Source organism: Mugil cephalus, chromosome 11, assembly GCF_022458985.1.
Source record: "Mugil cephalus isolate CIBA_MC_2020 chromosome 11, CIBA_Mcephalus_1.1, whole genome shotgun sequence".
Taxonomy (NCBI): domain Eukaryota; kingdom Metazoa; phylum Chordata; class Actinopteri; order Mugiliformes; family Mugilidae; genus Mugil; species Mugil cephalus.
In genome coordinates this window covers 1,328,197-1,350,710 of record NC_061780.1, presented here as the reverse complement: position 1 = coordinate 1,350,710, position 22,514 = coordinate 1,328,197, and the positions used below count along the sequence as shown (strand labels likewise).

Genomic DNA, 22,514 nt, shown 5'->3' with positions numbered 1-22,514 from the left:
TTGCGTACATTGCAGATAAACAATGGGTGGCATGGTGTATTTTTTTTAACATTTTCAGTTTGTTGTTGACCTGAAGAATGGGTGGTCAATGCATGGCTCTTTCAAAATGCTGCTGATATTTGTATTTGTATAAATCACTGTATCCTGCACAGAGCCCGTTATCTGAATCTCCTCTTCTCCTCAGATGCAGAGCGCTGCCACATGATCGTTAAAAAAGTGTGGGAGATCGCTATACAAACTGTATGTAAACACAGTCGCACATGTATTCCCCAATTGGTGCAATTTCCTGAAATTGACATAGGGCTAATTCACCTATGCGCTTTCATTAAGGAATGTGAGGAATAGTGTGACTGAACGGAGGCTTTATTCCTTCAGTTCTACCATTTGTTCTCCGATGAAAACAATGGCATTCTCTGTCTGTGGGCTAAGGAGATGATGCTTTTGCAGAAATGAGAGAGAGACATTTATCCTCAACAAATACAGAGAATGGGTTTAAGCTGACAGATGTTAGTGTTTGATATCCCACTATTACTAGTACATGGAAAGTTGAGCATAACAAAAATGAACCGTGGCCAAGTTATGGTAAAATTCCTCCTTCAGGGCCAAAGAGAATTTCTCAACTCCTAGTAAGTAAAAGGCAAAGAGTGCATATAAGTCTGTCAAGCTTAGCTAAAGTTACAGACACTAGAATTAGATTCTCTTTGACCTGCACCAAAGAAACTGTAAATCATGTTTGCTGAAAAACTTTTAGTACAGAAATGTGTAAAGTTTACTACGGAGGAACACACACACACACTGTGAAGGTTGTGCCTCCCCTAAAGTGACCTTGAATGGATTTCAGACTCTCAGTCAATGAGATGCTGATTGTCTGCGACTGGAATTTCATTTATTTTTGTCCTGAGACCAAATTCTACCTTGACAGAATATGGTGGCGCTCAAATGAAATAAAATGTATTAGCAAATTAATGAATTCATTCATTTATTACTAGTTTGAAGTTCCTACAGTCTTTATTACTGTTAATTTATCAGAAGGAACCCTAAAATCTCATCTCATCTCATCTCATCTGCTACTACCACCTATCCTCACTAGGGTTGCGGGGGTTGCTGGAGCCTATCCCAGCTATCACTGGGTAAGAGGCAGGGTACACCATGGACAGGTCTCCAGTCTATCACAGGGCTAACACAGAGACAAACAACCACTCGCACTCACACTCACATCTAAGGTCAATTTAGAATCATCACGCAAAGGAAACACATACACACTTAGAAAACCCAAGTAGACACAGGGAGAACATGCAAGCTCCACCCAGGAAGGCTGCTGGGAGGCATCAACGCTAATCACAAACCCACTGTGCCGCCTGAAACCCTAAAATTTGTCTGTGAATTATTTTCTGCCTTGGTGACATTTTATTGGCTATACTGACATATAGTTCATCATTTTGCTCTCCTCCTCCACTTTTTGAGTAAAGATGACAGGAAAGTTCCTGCTGATTTCCTTCCAACAGGATTAAAACTGTCTCTTTCAGTACTCAACCTCTCCTGAGTAGGAATAGCCAACCTGATGACTCTGCAGGTCGTGAGTTAATTGTATATGTAACACAGGCAGAGAGAAATATGCCATCTGCATCCCTGAGAGGGGAATCAAAACCTTCACACCACATTACTGTAATATGAGAGAGCGAAGAAAAGATTATTGTGCATTGATGGCAAACTCAGCCTGTGGTGTTTGTTTCAGAAGTGTCACAGATTAAGTCATAGATCACAGCAATCATGTGCAGTGGGGAGCAGGAGCAGAATAAAAGCAGACTAGCGGGGCTAATGTGGTGGTTACTATACGACAACTATAGACAACTATTTATAGCTAGTTCTATTTATTTATTTTTTATTGTATCTAATAATAATAACAATAATGGATTGAATTTATATAGCGCTTTTCAATGCACAGTGTGGTTCCCAAAGCACTTTTACCCAATTTACCCATTATTCATTCATACACATTCTCACTGGTGGTGGTAAGCTACTTTTGTAGCCACAGTTGCCCTGGGGCAGACTGACAGAAGCGTGGCTGCCAATGTGCGCCGAACGGCCCCTCCGACCACCACCACATTCACAAACATTCATACAGATTCTATTGAGCAATTTATATAACTTTAATTGTGGAGACATGGAATTCCTCTCTAAATGTAATGCATGCAGGAGCAAGCACTGTACCAAGATGGCCGCCCTGTAGGCACATCACTCCAGCGGTCAACACGGCATCTATGTCTATGGTCGCCCCATACGCTAGAAGCTACAAGCAGTTGTATAATTCAGTCTGAAACAGCATCTCGTGGTGCAGCTTTCCAAACGCTGTGTAATCAAATACACCAGTATGCCGGTGTAATAAAAATTTATATCTTAATGGAAAAAATACCGGTATTTAGTATGAACTGGTATACTGCCCAGCCCTATGAATAGGTGAATAGGTCTTTGTTTGGTAAGCCACATATTGTCTACTATTGTGCTGTTTTTGTTTTTTGCCATTTTATCACAGCGTTTTTTGAACTCTTATTTTTAGGGGTGCAAGGTAGCATAAAGCACAATGACAGCAAAGCTAATGTTTAGACAAAGATTATTAAGTCAGACTTGCAGCAGGAGAATTGATCTTTTGACTGAAGTGCTACTACTGTTAAATAATCAACTGATCACACGCGCGACTGAATACAAGCTCCAGTGTCCAGGTCCTGTGATTTGTGCAATCAGAATACACATTGACTTGCCCCTTGTACAATAAGAATGTACAATATGTCCCCTGCCATTGAACATAATCTAATATATAAACACAAATCCTAGGTGGCAGGCTGGATTTTTATGCTGTTGTAAACTGCTGAAGGTGGAGCTTGGAATAGCACCATTCTGACATCTTACCTCAACTTCAAAAGGTTTGACTGTGGACATACAATACAGAAGGTTTTCAAGTGCCTTTTATTCCACTTTTCACTGACAGAACTATTATTATTCATAATGAAAAAAAGAGGTACTCCAGAGACAGAGTGGCAGAGTGATGAAAGCTGGTGATTTAATGGGCGAAACTATATTCTCCTCAGATGATTGTAAGTCATTACATTTGGAAGACAGGTGCAGATGTTGAAGTCTTGACTGTCAAGACTTCCTTCTTCTTTGTAAATTCCACCAGTTTGTCCATTGAAACCTTCAAAGCTGTGTCTCTTTAAACTTCAGGAATTACTGTATGGCTACATTTTTACTAACCTCACCTCTTAGAGCCGCCCACCTGCACGTGCTGACGACAGCAGCTTTGAGGCTGACCCGTCCATGGCTCATGCTGATGCAATTAGTCCTGGAACAGCAGTGCACAATTGAGCTAATGATTCACAGCAAACCCTCATTCTCTCTACCCCATTTCTTTACTTTCTCTCTCTCTCCTCTTGTCGCCATTAGACATTTCTTCTCTTCGTCAAGCTCATTTTTTCTTTAAATTGCATGTCTCAAAATTTGCGGCATCTCGGGATCATTACTGTCAGCGTGAGATTGAAGAGATGACAGTTTTGAGGGATGTAGATTTCTCTTTGCAGGCGGTAACATGTTTAGTCTTTGTCACCTTAAATGAGTTTGGTGATCGTGTGGAGTGTGTGTTAGGAGAAAATAGAAACCATGGGTGCAGCCACAGAATTGATCTCCAAGACTCACCTCATTGATTTCCCTTCTATGCCACATATTTGTTTTTTTGTTTGATGATTCAAGAAACATGCTTCATATGAGTCATGCTGCTATCACACAGAGAAGAGACACTGTTGACTACTATGAACATCCATCTTAGTTTGTGTTCTACATAAGCAGCACTGTGCTCTGTGTGCTATATATTTTAAGTCTCGACAACAAAGACTATAGTGGATGTGTCAATTGGATACTTTAATTATAATAACTGCTGCTAATATGCCAAGGTGCTAATATGCAAAGTATATATTCTCAGTTTTATGCCCTTCAGTTGCAAAAATGTAAAAATTAAATCTGCTTTAAATCCACATAAAAGTTAAGGTGACAATGACAACTTGCTTCACACAAACACGTAACAACAGCATGGGCCGTTGGTGTGCATAGTTGAGCTGATATCATGTCATTTAATGGTTTTTAAAAATGTAATAAACTACATAGCAGAAACAGTGATAGATTGACATAGATACTATAACACATACAGACATAGATAACATAAAAGTGAAAGGAGAGAAAATAGTTATGACTCTCTTCGTAGCCTTGATTGATTTGACAGCCAACAATAGCTACGCTAGCAGTAGCGGTAGCAACATGATGACTGCTATCAGCATGGCAACTGTCAGAAGCAAAGATGAGACAGAAGAATCACTATTTTTATTGAAGACCCTTGATTTCAGTTTTATGATAGCAATTAAATAACAGATCCCAGAACTGTCTCTATAGAATGAACACCTATCCAATGTTTTTCCTTAGTTCCTATTGCATCTTGGCCTTATTTGTCTCTTCTGACAGCATAGCTCTTTTTCTTTTTCAAAGTACAGTTTGAACCTTTGTTGATCCACCACCTATTTAGGACAAGCTATGGACATTTAGCTGGGACACATTTCCTTTATAGTCATTTTCCTGGGAGATTTTGTATCCAACAGAAAACATAGCTACATAGTAAAAGTAAGTCTTATGGGGAAACAATCTAAATGCAGATGGTGTCATTATTGCAGCCATTACATTGTGCAATCAACATTTACTTTATAATGATACATTAAAGCAAATAAACTGCTGTTTTGAGTTTAACCCAAACTGGTAATTCCCCTGCTTCAATTTGCAATCAAAAACTAGCAATTGTTAAGTCGGCTGTTTGGTTACTGTGTGTTATATGCAGAGGGAAATAGTTGCAATAATTTGAATGTTTTAAAATTAAGGTCATCCACTGGTCATTCACAGGAAAACTTTTAATGCAGTCAAAGGAATTTAACAAGACCTCAATACATTTAGTATTACTGAACAATCAAATAAAACAAATCTAAAAGACGATCAGATGGTCCATGTTTTGCTCTTCCCTCAAGCAGGACGATGCCACGGGATGTTATATGTATTATGAAGATCATTATTAAAGTTTTGGGTAATATGTCCCATATCCAGGCTAAATGGAAAGGCTCACTTGAGTACATTGCGATAAAATGCTATACACATGCATTTAAAGTCGTGTAAAATTATGATAAAGGCCTCCACTTGAAATTCAAACATGTTTAGAATAATTTGCTACACTGATACACCAACTTAAGCTCATTAAAATGGATGAGATGATACTTTTTCAGATTATTTAAAGCAGATGACCAAGTGGCCTCATTTTTATGAGAGGGATTATTTTCCAGTGTTTTAACGTTTCAAGCCAGATGGAAATTTCAGTGGCACAACTTCAACAATGCCCTTCCTGAATAGACTGACCTAAAATCACTTATGTTAATTGTAATGTCACAGTGGTGAAGAACTTCTTTGCAGTCCTGATTGACACAACTGCAAAATGCTTTTTGAATTCTCTTTGCCTTCACAGTTGGTGCTGAAAATTCCTGTAGTTTTGTCACCAATAAAGGGCTCTCTGATAAACCACTGAAACCCAGATCAAGGTGAGGCATCCAGCAGACATTAAACAATGAAGGGAAATGAGGCATATTTATCACTCTGTGGTGAGAGAGTCCATCCTTTTTCTCTCCAATTCAGTCAGTCCAGGTTTCTAATCAACTTGCCTCATTAATTCAAATTATGCGGCACAACAAAGTCTTGTTGTTTCAGTCAGAATGTTAGTTAATCCAGCTAATTAGCCTCCAAGTGGCCAATATGATCATAGTCTTTGAAGGGTCTTCTGATCTCTTGTACATTTGCCTAGCAAAGAACAGATGAAGACAAAAGTGTCTCAATGCTGTACTGTGATCTCTACTCACATGTCACATAATCAGAAATGATATATCTCAAAACATAAAGGTTGTATGTGCTCCTTTTTTCTACAGCAATGTCTGTCAAAATGATGGATCCCGCATAGTTAACCCTTTCAATGAGGGTTAATACTTATAATTTTTAGGGTTAGAATTATGTTGATGAGGGTTAAGCATTAAGCAATGATGGTTGGGATTACGTCATTCAAGGGTCCCCACGAAGATCGAATCACACGGTTATCACACATACATAAATGTGTATGTATGCATGCTTGAAAACAAAGTGAGAACATTTTGAACCATCTGTTCAGTTTCACTTCCTCAGACCACTATTAAGAGTTTTTTGAGTGTTGGAGGTTAGGCTAAGGGTCAGGGCTTGATATGTCCGAAGAGAGCTAGCATATGTAAGTGGACAGTGCAATTGTTTTAAGCTGACGTTCTGTAATTACAATTCTAAAACGCTAGTTAACGAATTCCATTGTGTTGGGTTTCTTAGTGATGATTGAAAGTAAGCAGCTCTTGTTGGCCCTAATAAATGTTGAACCACAGAGACTTTTTCTGAAAGCAGAGCAGACCTATGAACTGCCTGAGGCAGAAGGAGGTTGAATTTTCTGTGTTTGTCTGGCACTGAGAAATGTTGATCAGGAAATGCATTTTGGACCAGTCTCGTATGTTGCGGTCTGTGTTGCCGTGTTGTGTATTTGCATATCTGAGGAAGTCCACATTAGGCCACTGGAGCACCTTACCTATGTGTCTGATCACACACAAGAGATGTCTGATGGGTCTGTTTAGCTTTATTTGTCATGGCTGAGGATAAAGTTAGGGACAGGGAGTGCATTGTGTACATATCAGACCAGGTGGCAAGAACTTTGGGCTCACATATCTTCTGATACCTCTTTCAGGGTTTTACACTTGGTTTTAGGGTTCAGATAGAATCAGGTTTACATTGAGGACTGGGGAAGACATTTAATCTAGATGCTTAAGTAAGGGGTTAGTGGTTGAATTTTGCCAGTGACACAGCACTGGAGAATGAGAATTATACAGCTTAAGATATGTATATGATTGATTGTGGTCTCCTATAAGTGAAGTCCCACAATTCTTCCAGACAGCCACTTTTGTAAATTAAACACAGCTAGCCAAAATTAAACATAAGGTGTGTGCAGACAACCCCTGACTCCCATCCAAACAATGTTTAACCACAGCCATTAATTCCTCCAATGCACTACAGGTCTTGGCTGAAAGGTGCAGACGAGAGTATCTCCTGAAGCAGATCCGTAGCTGCATACTGACACCCTGTGGCCAAAGAATGGTAGCACAAGATGTTTTTCATGAAGTCGGATCTTTCCCATAGATAAGATAAGATCCCCCTCCATCTTCTTGTGAGGGTCTCTGGTCTGGAGTGCTGAATATCTGACCTGTGGAGTTCTAAGCTACATCTGCTGCCGTGGCCTCATCAACCAGCCCAGTCTTCATTGGTCTGGTGTGCTGTGTATCAGACCTGTGGAGCTCAAGAAAACTACATCTGCCCCAGTCTTTATGGCCTCCTCCAGTGGTCCACTCCTACCTAGATGAACAATTCACCAACCTGCCCATGATTCCTGTTATACTCACAAATTGTCTCACAGATCATCATCTATGTGCTATATTATTAGATTCTACATGTCTCCTTCAGCTCGATATATGTATCTATGACAGAAGTTTGTTTATCTTGTTTCTCCTGCTCTTCTTTTCTCTCTATCTTCTCTGTTTCTACCCGGCTGACCTTCGGCAGATGGGTCCCTCCATATGAGCTGGGTTCTGCTCAAGGTTTCTTCCTGTTAAAAGGAAGTTTTTCCTTGTCACCATCACCCTCAGGCTGCTCTGGAGGTTTCAGGCCGGGTTTTTGTAAAGCATCTTGAGACAATTTGTATTGTTATTGGCTCTATATAAATAAAACTGAATTGAATTGAATTGAAAATATTGATCCCCATTGGGGAAATTCAAATCCTACAGCAGCAAAAGTCAAGAAAAACTAGTGACCAAGAGGAATGAAATAGGACAGAGAGAGAGAGCAGGCAGCAAAAAGACATGAAACAGGACAGAGATAACAGATGACAAAATAACCACTGTACCAGAAAAAAGTGACACAAGATGTAGATAAAGTGACAATAGGAAAAATAATAATAATAAACTACATATCAGCTCAGTGAGATCAGAGCAGTGTGCTGTCTGCACTCCTGTAGTACAGTCTGATGGCAGTGGGCCTCTTCTCCACCCTCCTCTTAGCCTCTGTTTCCAAACGGTCCAAGTTCAATCTCACCACGAGCGGGCTTTTGTCACCAGCTTGTTTAACCTGATGACCTCCTCAGTCTTGGCAATTACAGATATTCTTTGAAACTCTACGAAAGTGCTGAGCTCTTCAGTATATTCTGTCCTGTATCCGTAACTTGCATGGTGACACACTGAGTTGTGCATATACATATAGAGAAGGAGAGTGCAAATGTTCACCATTGTCCTTTGAAGGAAATTAAAAATACAATTTAGGGTGAGAGTTAGATTTATCCTAATCCTTAAATGTGTAACACTAAGCTGAATGTGCTGCTGTTACTATTGTTGAGACAACTGGAATATGCAGCACCAGTGGAATCATACAGATCCTACTTACCTACTTCTGTAGCAATGATTTCATTTTTAGTAGTTATTGCAAAATGTGCTGCATACAAAGATGGAAAAAGATATGTTGACAGAACTAAAGATCTCACACAAATAAAAGATCCCTTCAGTTATCATAATGTACAGTAAAGCTACAGCTCAAAATGAGGATAAGCAACCCAAAAGGGAGACAATGTCCTTCAGTCAGATCAGATAAATGCACACACAGTAGCCATTATGCCTGAGGTGCTCCTGGAGATTATTCACTGCTCCAAATTGGATTAACAGAGATGCTTCTGCTACCAATTGTTCAGAGGGAATAGATGGGTTGAAGGAAGCACAAAACTACTAATTAAAGCAAGATGGGAAATTGTGCCACAGAGTTCATACAGTAGCAATGAAGATGAGCCGCTGAGGACAGAGAGGTTTCAAGAAAAGTGTCCCATCAGAGGTGAAACCTGGAGAGGAGCAAGGAAGTCAATAACGCCCTGAGCTGAGATAAAGTTCCCTGAGCCTTGTGTCCAAGGCTCAGGGAACTTTATCATTAAGAAAGTTTGTAAAGTGTATGGTTGAGATGTTTTCCAATGCTTAGCTGCTCATTAGAAATAAATCCAAGTAGGCAATATGAAAGGTGTCAGTCATGAGTGTGGAGTGTTGGGCATACCTTTTTAAATGCAAATCGTGGGTTACATAACCTAAATGATGCTGTCAAATGACTTTTTCTGTTTGGGAAAACTTGACATAAATGAAAGGGTTTTGATGAGAACTATTCCTGCAGAAACATGACATGGACAAAGCGTCTTCTTCATTATTTATCAGTTTCTGTCCCAGGATTCTGTTTTATTTCAGTTTGTAAAACTAAGTTGAAAAATGTGTTATGTGTACAAAACAAAACGGTGACTTATTAGGGTTATTTGAAGTGAGCTTCATGTAGGAACTGAGTTTGAACAGACAGCTTGAAAGTCACCTGTCAGGAGAATAAAATGAGATTAGGAAAGTTAATTTTAATATTGGGCACATGCACAGGGAAAACTAAAGTTCTGTCACTTAACACGCATTGCATGTGCCAATCATATTCTTTTGTCAAAGCACTATTAGTCACTCAAATACAACTGAATTCGTTATTTCGTTGCACATGAAAGCTGGTGTTGAATGTCTAATCAAATTTGAGCTTCAGTTACAGTTTAATATTTTCTACGTCTTGATCAACATCTTATTTAGCTGCCTGAGTTAGGAGAACTCACATTTTTGGTTCATTTAGTTTATAGTATGAACCAATGTCTAGAAAAGTTTCTCAAAGGAAGGTCTCAGGAAATTTTTCTGTTCTGAACACAAGAACTATCTTGGTCCTGCTATCAGTACATTTCACGAGTTTTTCAAATGAGATCCATTGCCAGTATCTGCCTTCATTCATTCAAATCTTGTCATCTTCTAGGGTTCACATCAATACAGACCTCATGTGTTCCAGCCTGGTCGCCCTGTTTCCCAAAGCATATTTTTTTCACTGGCCACCTGACCCCAGAGGCAGTCAACTCCTCTGCTTTCCAGTTGATTGTTCATCTCGGTTCCTCATTAGCCGGCCACTCTGCTCCCTGGTCAGTTAATTCTTTGTCTTTTTGACAGCTAGCTTATCTGTTTCTCTGCAGCAGCTTCTCTTTAAAAAACTCATCTCCTGGCTTTCCACCAGCTAGTCTCCCTTCTGCCTCCAGTCAGTTAACCTCTTTTCTGTCTTCCAATCTCGCCATTCTCTTTCTGTTGTCCAATCGATTAATTTCCCAGTAGGATAGGTCCCTTTATTTCCAGCAGTCCAGTCTCTGCAGGGGAAGTGCGCCCATGTTGCTACCACACAGTTTAATCCCGAGTCTGTCTATTTTCCTTTCTGGCTTTTGACCAGCAGTGTCTGTTTGTCTGAGCATCTGCATTACCAACTGAATGTGAATATGAAATACAGACCTCTGTCTATCTTAAACCGAGCCTCTCAACCTAAAAATCAGACTTGAATGCACCTCACCTTTCTAGATTGGCCTCTTCCTGTTCCACCTGTGTGAATACAAAGGGATTTTATTCCGGTTGAATGAGACAAAGCTCTGCTTATGCAAGGGGCCGTATGCAAGGTGAGTGGGTGGTCTATCTTTGTGGCATTGTGAGTGCATTGTAGTAACAGATTGCATACAGGAAGGACAGATGCATTTCGGATGTTACATATGTCTCCAAACACTGCCAATAACTGTGTTCCAGGTGGAAGAAGTCTCCTTTATCATGTGCAATAACTTTGTTTCATGTGCAATATTCTCATGTGCAATGCCTGTATATTATGTGCAATATATTTTTTGTGGGTTCCCTTTGATGTACCGCATGTTGTGGAATGATAATAAAAACCTTGCCTTTCCTGGTGTGTCTGTAAACCTTCAAACTCTTTCCTGATTCCCACTTACCCTCAGTAAGTTTCCCCCTTTGGACCCAATCACCACTTGATCCTGTTGCTCATCAGTCACAATCAGTCTCTGTGTTTATAGCTTTCAGCTGCTGTTTTTCCAATCTGTTGTAGTGTTTGAGTCATTCTTGTCACTTGTATCTGTTTGGCTATTACCTACGTATAATCCGATTCCCCTCAGTCATCTCTCAGCTTTCCTACCCTGCCTCCCTTTGGACTTGTTTGCCTGATTGGACTGCCTTCATAGTCAAGTGGGAGTCTGTGTTTGACTTTGGAAGTAAGTAAAATAATTTAAAGTGTGCTCCCAGTCTGGTTACAGAGGAACCATGACAGAATCTGAGAGTGCTTTTATATTTGGCAGGTTGGGTGTGTTTGGCCACAACCAAATTATTCACACTAGAACCAATAGTTTATTCAGCTGAACTCAGATAAAACAGAGGAGGCCATGTATTTTTCTATCACCATGCATGATAAAAAGCAGATATATATATATTTTACTTCCTACTTGTCCTGAGGAGTCAGACACAACGACAGGTATTTTTTGGCTCAACGTCAGGCATCCCAGCTATGGTCGAACAGTGCTTATATACTTAAAAGATTTCTCGTCTTGATTTACGGCCATTTTGACACAAGCCAGGTAGGGTTTACAAAATAAAAGGATAAGTGAGCTGCTGAGAGGCGTCGGGTGGTGATGTGCTGAGATTGAGCCGACGGCTGCCAAGTTGCTGGCACCACATCACGCAACATGTTTTGGCGAGTTCTCGCAGTGCACTCAGTTCTTTTTTTCCCTTCCAGTGTTGTTAAAATGAAATTGTGCGTAAGTATTAAAGTCAAAACAGGTTACATTTGGTTTGGATAGTTTCATATTACTATTTACCAGAATTATTGAAAGAATTGTATTAATTGTGGGCTGCAACTAACATTTATTTTCATATTATTATTATTATGGTCTCAATTAATTGTTTTAACAGAAAATATAAGAAAATAATGAAATATTAATTTTAATTGAATTGTAATTAAATTTAAAGGAAAACGAAACTCATGAGCAGAGCCGGCCCTAATCATTTCAGTGACCTAGGGGAAATTACGGTGTAGCGCCCTACCCCCACCAGTAAACTATTACACAAAATATATTGGTGACACCAGTGCAGACAGAATTGAATAAAAATAGGTATTAGAGTATAACTAACTAACTGTAACTGTGAGAGAAACCTCAGTATATTAAACTATGAGAAAGAAATGGAGGTAATCCTCATAACTATATATTAAAGTTGGAACCAAATATTGTCAATCTAGTCTTCTTACTGAATAGCCATCAGCAGCTTATGTTACACTGTTAAAATCTATGTCTGAAGTTTAACGTGATTGATAGGTCATACCAATTCATATTTAATGTCTGTTGTACATCTGCAGTTTCTGCATGTAGACACATTCACACATTTAGCAAGAGTTTTAAAAGACAGCAAACGCTGGCCTAAGAAATATCCAACGAACAAGGTGCAGTAAAGCTTGCTGAAATATTAATGGCAGAAAGACTGCCTCGATCATTAGTAATAAATACATGATGAAAACTCTCATGACTGCGCCAAGAATCTGACTCATCAGGTGTCAGCTAAGGTTTCTGTCTTACACCAGCAGAGGCAAAAAACAAGCCTCAAAGACTAAATCAATACAAAACCGAGACTCACTGGAGAGTATTTAGATTCTAACATTTGCAGAAGGATAGTCGTTTTATGAACTTGAGGATACTCCTTAACTTGGTACCTGTACCACTTCTAACTTTTAAATCCATTATTTGCTGTCTCATACAAGCATGTTGAAATCCTCAGTCCTCAAAGAGTAAAGGCTGAGGTATTGATGTTTCCTTTTGAGTCAGAAGTAGATGAACATTTCACCATGTTAGCAAATGTTTATGGCTCAGCCCATCTCTTTGGTCCAGAATGACTATCATATGATTTTTTGGCAAGTATTTATGGTTCCTAAATGATGAAATCCAATAGCACTGTTGATTTATTGATTTTGTTGCTGCTTTCAAATGGAATTAGCAATGGGCAAATGGGGATTGTGTACACACACTTAGTAAGCTCACAACCACATAATTTAATATATAAAATACAAAGGTGAAATGATGGGATAAGGTCATTTGGAATATCAACGGATTAGATGGGTTAAAAAAAAATGACAAAAAAACTGAATACATACACTACAACCACCTCCAGACGCTGCAAAAATCAAGACACTTGTGCCACAGTGTCAGCAGTCAAGTTCCATGTACAGGCCATATTCCATCACATAATTAGAATTTGCTTTAGGCCAGTTAAAAATGAACCAGGAGCCAACACCCATGCTCTGGGGGTACTATGCAGTTGATATTTGTGTTTTTGAGTAAAGTAGATATTTTACCGTAACTTAATTTGTTGTTTCATAGTTTTCTTTCATTTATGATACATAATATATATATTTTCAGTTGTGTCATCTTTCCATTGTGCCTCTGCATTTCCTACATTAAGTTACACAGTACTCAGCTTGCTAGGCTGTTATTCCTGGTACCATCTAGATACCAATAGTTTCCTAGCAGCAGTCTTTACACCACTTACCACTGTTACTATTACTTGAATGCCAAAACAGCATTTTATGTACATAACTTCTCATGCTGTAACCACAAGCTCACAAGTTCCATTTGAAGGCAGCGCTACAGCTGCAAAACATCACGAGGTTAGCATGTGATAATTATGGAGCAGATAAGCACACTGGTCTATGTATTTAGATTCAATCCCGTCTTCTAGAAATAATGTTTTATATCCATTCAGATTTTAAGTTAAACTGTGATTACGGGATTATTTTAATAAACAAAGAGCAATGTTGACTTTTGAGTTAATTTGTGAGAAGGACAACTGATCCAGTGTTTTATACAGATTGGTAATTAATGTCATTTGTAGTAGTAATTCCTGTTCAAATGAACAGAGAGCCTGAGTTTCATCCATTTCTAAACGGTTACATACATTGTTCTGTTTTTTCATTTATCAGTCTGGTGTAATAATCATCAATGGTGGGATTGGGCAGGCTCCCGTTTCAAGTGTGAGCTGAGGGCAGGGAGACTGACACAGCAGCAGCAAGAACCAATCAGCTACCTCCGCTGCCCAGACTGTCCAATTGGCAGCCCCTCAATCTGGATTTCATAACCACGATATGTACAGTGTATTATACATGTGCTTTCCTCCACTGAGTGTGTGAAAATCATGTTTTTTTTTAAGCCAATGTGTTTGGTAAAATGCCAACTTTACTGTGAAAATAGCTTGCATCATGAATGGCTACAATGCTCCATAAGGTGTCTCACATAGCTGACCTAAATTATAATAATAAGTAATAAGTCTGAGAATAATATAGGTATTAAAGAGATTACAAGATGTAAATGGCTGGCAGGCAAACACATTAATAAATGTCTAGTAGATGTAATTTATATCTTTATATTTAATTTATTTGACATAGGCCAAACAATGAGTTTACTAGTCTAAGACTTCTGCTGCTTTTAGCACAAATATGTAGAGATGAGTTCAGTATCTCTTATCCGTCATTTGACATCTAGGCATTTCCCAAATATATCAGATGTTTAACTACATAATTAGGTTCTACTCAGGATCAATTACAAGTATGATGATACAGCCAATTGTTGGTTGGCTAAGCTTTGCACAGTTTTTAGCAATGAGGGGAAATGTTAGTCTTGCTCTATGCATAATCCAACACAGTTCAATATCACTAATATAATGATTTAATCAGTGACCTACAGATGTGCTTGGCAGATTTTGCAGACTGATCCAAAGTCAGTCTTTGTGATAAACTAAACTCACCATGTCTTGGCAGGAGCTTCTTACAATGAGAGTATATTTCCAAAATAAATAATAAAAAGATCTGACCACCCTTTTCATCTATAGGTTTGCAGATAAGTCACCGTCCTCTTCTTTGGAGCTGCCGTATTCTTCCAACATATAAAATTATAGAAGAGTGAAGGCATAAACGAATGCCAGTGCTGGTAACATTTCTAGGTAGTTTTCATTTTAGTGGTTTGCGCGTCCCCGCTTGCAGGCTTCATTCACCTCCACCAGGGGGAACTGCAGCACAGCAGTTGGAGGCTGACAGTCGAAGGAGTTACGTAACCTCAGACTTCCCCAAGCTGCTCTACTCAGTCACTCCCTGACCCCTTCATGGACCGTCACGTCCTCCCAAATCTCAAAGGGGATTTTTATTTATTTATTTATTTTCTGCAGGATAGCAACGCCCCATGTTTTCTGCTTAAAAGTAGCATCACATATTCAAACTGCAGGAGCTCATAACCAGTTAAGCATATTAAAATAAATCTGCAAGAAGTCTTCTATTATTAATGCTATTAAGTTAGCTTCAATGATAGATGTCTGGAATAACATCATGTCAAAACAATCCAATGGACACTATATTTTATTATCTTTATACTCGAAGTTCTATTGAGAAGATTCAGTATAATACACTTCATTTTCAGTTTTAAGTATCTTCTAAAAATAGCATTTGTGCGTCTTATTTGTGATTATAACTCCGTTTGTTTGTATAGCCACACCTTACCCTCATCCGCTTGTAGTATATATAGCCTACCTGGAGGATTGCTATGGCAACAGGTTGCCAGTAACGACGGGGTACCACTCCATCCCTGCCTGTGTCTGCGGGGATGATCGGCGCGTCAGGACGAGCAGCACAGAGAGAGAGAGAGAGAGAGAGAGAGAGAGAGAGAGAGAAAACCATCGGAGCGGTAGAGGGTGAGGTCTGCCCGGCTCAGTCAGCTAAAGACAGGAAAAATAAGCACTGCGGGGCTTTTTTCTGTCATGAAGTGAGGAGCCCTGCTGGCCATCTGCTCCGCATCTGCTCCCTGTTTTCGCTGTTTCGGCGACAGAGTCTGAAAACTGAAGCGTACCGGAATGGAGACCTGCCGCTGACGGAGATTCCCGAGCTCTCCTGATAACAACAGGTTAGTGTTTACAGACTCGGTCACTTTCACCTGCAACCAACACTCTGTTCGGTGGCTTTTATTCAGCTCAAATGCGTATTCTGGTTTCATTTTGCCGCTGTCAAATGTGTGAGAGCAGTAAGCGAAAAAACATATATTTTCGAGTTTTTTTTTTTTTTTAATACATCCACGTGTGCAGCGGGAGTCCAGCTGTGGCTTATAAAAACCACCGGTTTAAGAGAGCGGCTTTACTGGTCCACTGAATCAACAGGGGCACTTTCAGATTACATGTGCGTAGGTTTTATAGGTGGATTTAAATGGCGGCTGATCATTTTTGCTCTGAATTATTGTTCACCATTCCTGATGAATCTGCGGGTGTGTCTACCTTTGATCACAGTTGCATTTACAGACCAGTAAATGGATTAGACAAATAAATGTCATATTAATGTCAATTTATAGATCTATCACGTGCATATTCCTGCTCATATTCATCTGTGAAAAAAAGTCACAACTGCACCTCAGTTAGCATTTTTGTTTGCATTTCTTTACATAGAAATATGCAGCTCGTATGGAATTACAGCTGCAATTAAACAAGTTTTTGCATAGCATTCAAATTCTTGCAGAATTACTGGGTTTGTATATGCAATGCACTGTGACGTCTGAATATGACTATCTGAAATATACAGTAACAATATAAAGGGAATATATTTTTAAAATTTAAATTAAAGATAAAATATATGTCCGATATTCTTTTGACACATATTTAATAATTCACTATATAGTTATGTGCTGTATTGTACTGTATTTGAATATTGTCCAAATCATTAAATAATAGAGGGCATTATATATTGAAAAGATTAAAAACAAAGTCCAATAATTCCCATTAACCATTCAATTTGAGCTCCTCTAATGCCTTTTGATTTTTCCATTAGTCATAATCACGACACACCATATCACATTCAGAGCCTGCACCACATTTCAACACAACTGGCTTTGTTTCTAAATTTGGCTCAGTCCTTGTCAATTGCGCTCTGTGTCTGCCATGGTTTCTTCACGTCTCCCCACCACGGTGATTGTCACTCACGCTCAACAGTTGAACCAAAATAACTTGCGCACTTTGACAGCTTCCAAAATCAGATCTAATGTGCTCATATTACGTCTCTAATCTGGTGGCAGATTTGTTCTAGAGAAGTAATTATTATTCCTGAAATGCAGCTGCACCTGAGCAAAGATTTTAATACATCTGCTTTTGATATGTGAAGTGCTTTCTAAAGTTGTCAGTGGCAGCTTAAATGTTTAGCGTATCACTGTGAAATACTGTCAAGAAAAGCTTTAAACCCCAAGCCCTTAGTCATGGAGCTGCTGCTGATGTAAATGTTGTCTCTTTGAAGTGCATTACATAACCTTGTAACAAGTAGTAGAGAGGTTCCGGGCCTAAAGTGCTAATACTCTGTAACCTCACCATGTCACTGAAGGACTAGACGATGAGATTATGATTTGACAGTAAATGCGAACAGAAAAGGCAGCAGACAAAGAAAAACAGCCCTGGTTCTTGTCATTTTTCACAGTGAGGGCAATGAATCACTGCTATGAAATATCCGTTTTGAGTTTTAAGTGTGATGGATTACAGGCTGCTGCAAGCAGGACTGAAGGCTGCTCTTTCTCCATCTCTTCTGGGAGTTACCAACAGATTTCTTCCCTCACAGGCAGAAAGAAACGGCTCTTCTGCCCGTCTTGTCACTTTGAGTCCTCTCATGTTACATTCAGCACCACCTCCCAAGCGACCTTACAGAAGCAGAAGCGAACCGTTTGGGTTATGCAAACGTTTCTCTAAGACAAATGGAAAGTTTGGTGATCGTCTGATAGATGTGGAAATGACTGGGTGGAGTAATGTAAGGTTTTTTAGCACACAAGTAAAGCCAGATTCATATTACATCACCTGGACCCCTGCTATTCAGAGCAGGACTACAGAAGCTACCCAATCGGAGCCTTCAGACTGAAAGTGCACTCAAAGACAGCATTAGTGATGTCCCGCTCATACTTCCGCTAGACTCCATTGCGTTTTTAGTTTGATTACGACTGCGCTCCACTCTACCCCTACCAGTGACAAAGAAATGTTGTATTATACACTGCACTTATATTTTTCTTACGCCCCTACGATGCAGTGAATGATGAATGGTAACTCACCTGTTATAGGCTTAAAGTTATGCATAATTAAGTGAGTGGCTGTTTTGAGTGACATGTTGGTAGTTGTCTGCCAAGAGGTCACTCGTTGGCTTCAGCTGCACACATGTTCCACCTCTTAGCCCATTTTTGGATTAGCCAGGCACAGCTAAGATGGCAATGTCCAGTCCTCCTACCATTAACTTCAAACCCTTTGCATATTATGAGGTGGGTGAAATCACAAAGGGTTTGTCCATCTTTATAGATATACAGTAAAATATACTGAATGTAGTGACAACTTTGGAAGAATATTTAATAGATCATGTCGATGTTGTCGTGGATCTGGTGAGGTTTGTGAGGTTGCAGTAACCTTTAATTTTGAAGTTTTACTACCACATTTAAATCAGACTATTTTTAACTCCAAATAAACGTTTGTGCCAAATTATAACAATTCCATATAGGTGTTCACAATAACAAAACAGATGTATGTACCAATGATAACAACCCAAAAAACATGATCTCTCTGAGGCATAAAAATTCTTTATGAGGAAATCTGTACTTAAATGATTGAGAATGCTCATATCTGGGTTTTCAATGATTCTATGTGTAGAAAAAGACAAATTATAAGATAAGCTTGCAGTAATAACTCGCAATGAGAGTTTGCTCAGCAGGAGAAACAACATCAAACGATAAACAGTCCTGCTGGCTGTTTTGGAGGTGATTAGTGTACCTCCAGTAGTGTCTATAGAACAGACACCAAACTGTCCTCTCGTCCAAATTCCTTGTTTTTGGCTTCTTTTTGTCAGAACAAAAAAATATCAGTTCAGCTATTATTTATATTATTATTGGTTCTTGCCTTACTCAATATCATGACTTAACCCAAACCATCTCTACTTTACTAATTGTGATACCCCAGTCTCTGTTGTTCTGAGCTTATTGTGGGAGCAAATATAGACTAAAATAGTTCATCAACTTATATGCAGTGTTAACCAAAACTAACACAAAGAAAAATTAGTATGAAATGGAAGATGATCTAAAACAACGACTTTAATTTTAAAGAGAATTTAATATCTTAAGTCTGGGATGTCATTTGCTGTGTGGTACAGTAACTGGATTAAAGTATAATGCTGGACTTCATTGCCAACAGATCACATATAGTCTCAACAAAACATAAAACACATTTAGGGAATACTTTTGGCAGTGTGTTGAGAGGTAAAACAAATGGAAGCACATACAAGAGAACTGGGGTTCTATGGTGTTTTAATGTATATGACTTTATGTAAGATTGTACAATAAACACAAAGTCACTCAACAATACACACCATGTAAAAAAAGAGCAGCATGTTCAGGTAATGAAACCCATATGATAACCCTTAGCGTCACATTAAAATATTAGTGATGTCAAAAACTAGTGATGCCAAACCAGTTGACATAGTTTTTGAGCCCTGTGACACCTGTTCACTTGGGCTACTTGGTAATCTATCCTTCAACAGACGATGTTAAGTCCATTTGTATTCATGTTTCATTTGTACAATGTTGTCTGAAGAGAAATTCATGTTTTTAATGCATGATCGTGTTTAAATATTTCCCCTGGATCTAAATTGATGATGCAGATTGTTTGCATATGAATAAAATTAATAGGAGACAAGGTTAACTTTCAAAAAATGTGGTGGGTTTAATGAAACTGGTGATATGTATACCTTCAGGGCAGCGCTGTCTCCAATAAATGTTAGAACAAAAAGTGCCAGTGCAGAAATTCAAGGCCAAAACAGTCCCTTGAGTCTCCTCTACTCAGAGCGGGCTTTTTGCCTGGAGTCCCAAAAATAAACTCCTCTAGGAGGAAAATGAATTTCTTTGCTCCTGTCATCTTTATGAGTAGAATGAGAGCTGAATATCTTATTTGTTGTATTGGTTTCCTATTTCACCTATCAACTGATAGATATCATGATCTATGATCCCTCTATTTGGATTTTCACACAGGTCTTATCGACTGAACCTATCTTCCTGTTAAAAATCTTTAAGCAAACGACAAAGAGCTGGAGCCGAGACGATCAAGCATGGATGTGCCCAGAATGGCTGAGGGCCTCTTCAGCAGCACGCTGTCCTCGTCGGGTGGTGGCCATCACGTGCCTTCCTACCTGACGCTGGAGCAGAAAGCTGCCTTTGTCTTCGTGTTGCTGCTCTTCATCTTCCTAGCCCTTCTCATCGTGCGCTGTTTCCGCATCCTTCTGGACCCGTACCGCAGTATGCCCTCATCCAACTGGACAGACCACACAGAGAAAGACACATTTGATTACCGCATTGTCTGAGGAACACAGAGGGTGCACAAATTAAAATAAAATTAAAAAATTAGATGCATAAATTCGGTGTTCACAAAGCACTTCGGCCCTAATTCAGCAAATGGCTGCTGATTGACCAGGAAATTAACAGCTTTCAGAAAACCAACTGAAAGTTTGGACTGAAAATACATTCCACGGCATAGTATCATTGCAATGAGTGAAAACCAGAATTCAACAGCTTCTCCCTGCCAAGCCAGAAAATTCACAACTGTCCAATTATTGACCAAACCACAAACAAACAGGGCCCTCAGTCCAAGTGATGCACCAGAGTCAGTTATGGCTCACTCATAGCTTTCCTTCCCCTGCCATCAGTTATATTGTGGACTACCTCGCACCTCCTCCATCTCCCATGTGGAAGGACTCTCCCACATCTCACACAGGGTCAAATATTATCTGAGATCCAAGCCACTTGGATAATAACAGTGTTTACATCTTATCATGTTTACGTATTTTTTTTAATTTATTGATAATGTAGACAATCAGTGTTTAAAATAGTTAAACAGAAAAAAAAACTATTTGCAAAGTGAATAGTTGAATTCTTTTTTTGCGTATTTTGTCTTAATTTGTGAACAGGTGTGGAGGGTTCAAAAGACTTTCTATGAGTGATTTGATTCAGACGAAGTGGAATTCAATGCCTTATGTTTTTGTAAGATATTCTGAAATGGTCTTCAACTTCTATAAAGGAGGGGAAGGCCTTAAACAAGACTGGTATCAAGGTTATAAAGCAGGTTTAACAATCACAAAGTAGAAAATTGTGGTGGAAAGCTCCCTTTAATGTTTAGGATCAGTTTGGACAGACAGACAGATGCCAGCAGTGAGTAACTAACTGTTCTGTGTGTGCAATTAAAAAACAAAAAACAAAAAACAACAACAACAACAAAAAACACAACAATTTGCTCTTTCAGTTATGGAGGGGCCTTCCGTATTCACGTCTTTAGATGTCAACAACCAAAAGAGGTATTGAAAAAAAAAAGTTTACTAACTGTGCTGTATCCTGTGCCTAATAAAAAAATGTTAAGATTGATGTTTTAAGAAAAAGAAAGAAGGTTCATACTTTGGTCTTTAAATGTAGTTTCTGTTTTGCGTAGTGCCCATTTAAAGAAACTTAAACAGCATTTTACTGCCTGCATTTGGTATATTGACAGTTGGTATGCCAGATCTGCAGAGAGTTGATGGTGAAGATATCGCATTTTCACATCAAACCCTTTACAAACTGATGTTGTGGCTCTTTCGTTGGGCAACTTTTCAACTGTGCGCCTTATAGTGTAGATTGTTTACAGTATAGTAGGTAGCAGAGACACTGGAAATGCTGGTGCAACAGTGTCTTTGCACTTCACAGAGATGTCATACAAACCACTAAAAAATTACCACTAAAAAAAACACACACACACAAAAAAAACAAAGTTGTTCCCTGAGCTTGCTGTTACCAGGACAGCAAGTGAACTATGACCGTTTTGATGCTACGTGATGTTCTTGTGATCTGCTGTGGCCTTTTCCTACCTAATGCAGATGTTGTGCTGAGGTGCTGTTTTTCTTTTCTCCTTTTTTTTTCCGCATGTATTTTTTGCAGAGTGTCTTCTCCGTGCATGATAAATGGTGAAATGCTTTAATCCTGATGTTGTAGCTGTGGGTCTGTTGCTCAAGCAGCTATTTTCTGTCTGTACTGGAGCCTTTTGTTTCGACCTGTTTTTGCTGGGAGCCACTGTTCTTTTTCTAATAAAAATGATCAGAGTGCACAACTGTCTTTTTAATATGTTTTATTTGATTGGGTTCCTTTGACAGGCAGTAAAAGTGGCAGGTCTTAAGGACAAAAAAAAAAAAAAAATGGGCAAGGAAACTTCCTATCCCTGCCTGCCCTTTTCATGGCAGCCGGAGGCCCAATACATTTTTCCCCCATTTTATCAGTGGCTGGCAGTGGTAGCCAGCAGGTGTCTCAATTGGTTTTCGATGAACCCAGACACTTTGTCTAGCTCCACACACACACAGTAGGCTCCAGGCCTAGGCTGCTTTTTGAGCCGAGACCCTACAGAACACCACGCAGAATACCAATCTTG

General features: G+C 39.2%; 1 protein-coding gene across 2 annotated transcripts; it reads left to right on the top strand.

The window, feature by feature from the left end:
- The first annotated feature begins 15,719 nt into the window (after positions 1 to 15,719).
- Positions 15,720 to 22,196, top strand: LOC125016993 (cortexin-3). 2 transcript variants are annotated; one of them, XM_047599808.1, is made up of 2 exons: positions 15,720 to 15,979; positions 20,144 to 22,196. In XM_047599808.1, the coding sequence occupies exon 2, from the start codon at positions 20,179 to 20,181 to the stop codon at positions 20,428 to 20,430; it is 252 nt and encodes an 83-aa protein (XP_047455764.1). In that variant the 5' UTR covers positions 15,720 to 15,979; positions 20,144 to 20,178; the 3' UTR covers positions 20,431 to 22,196. The 2 variants fall into 2 exon arrangements, with proteins under 2 accessions (XP_047455764.1, XP_047455763.1); XM_047599807.1 differs by having other exon boundaries at positions 15,722 to 15,979; positions 20,102 to 22,196.
- The last annotated feature ends 318 nt before the right edge of the window (positions 22,197 to 22,514 follow it).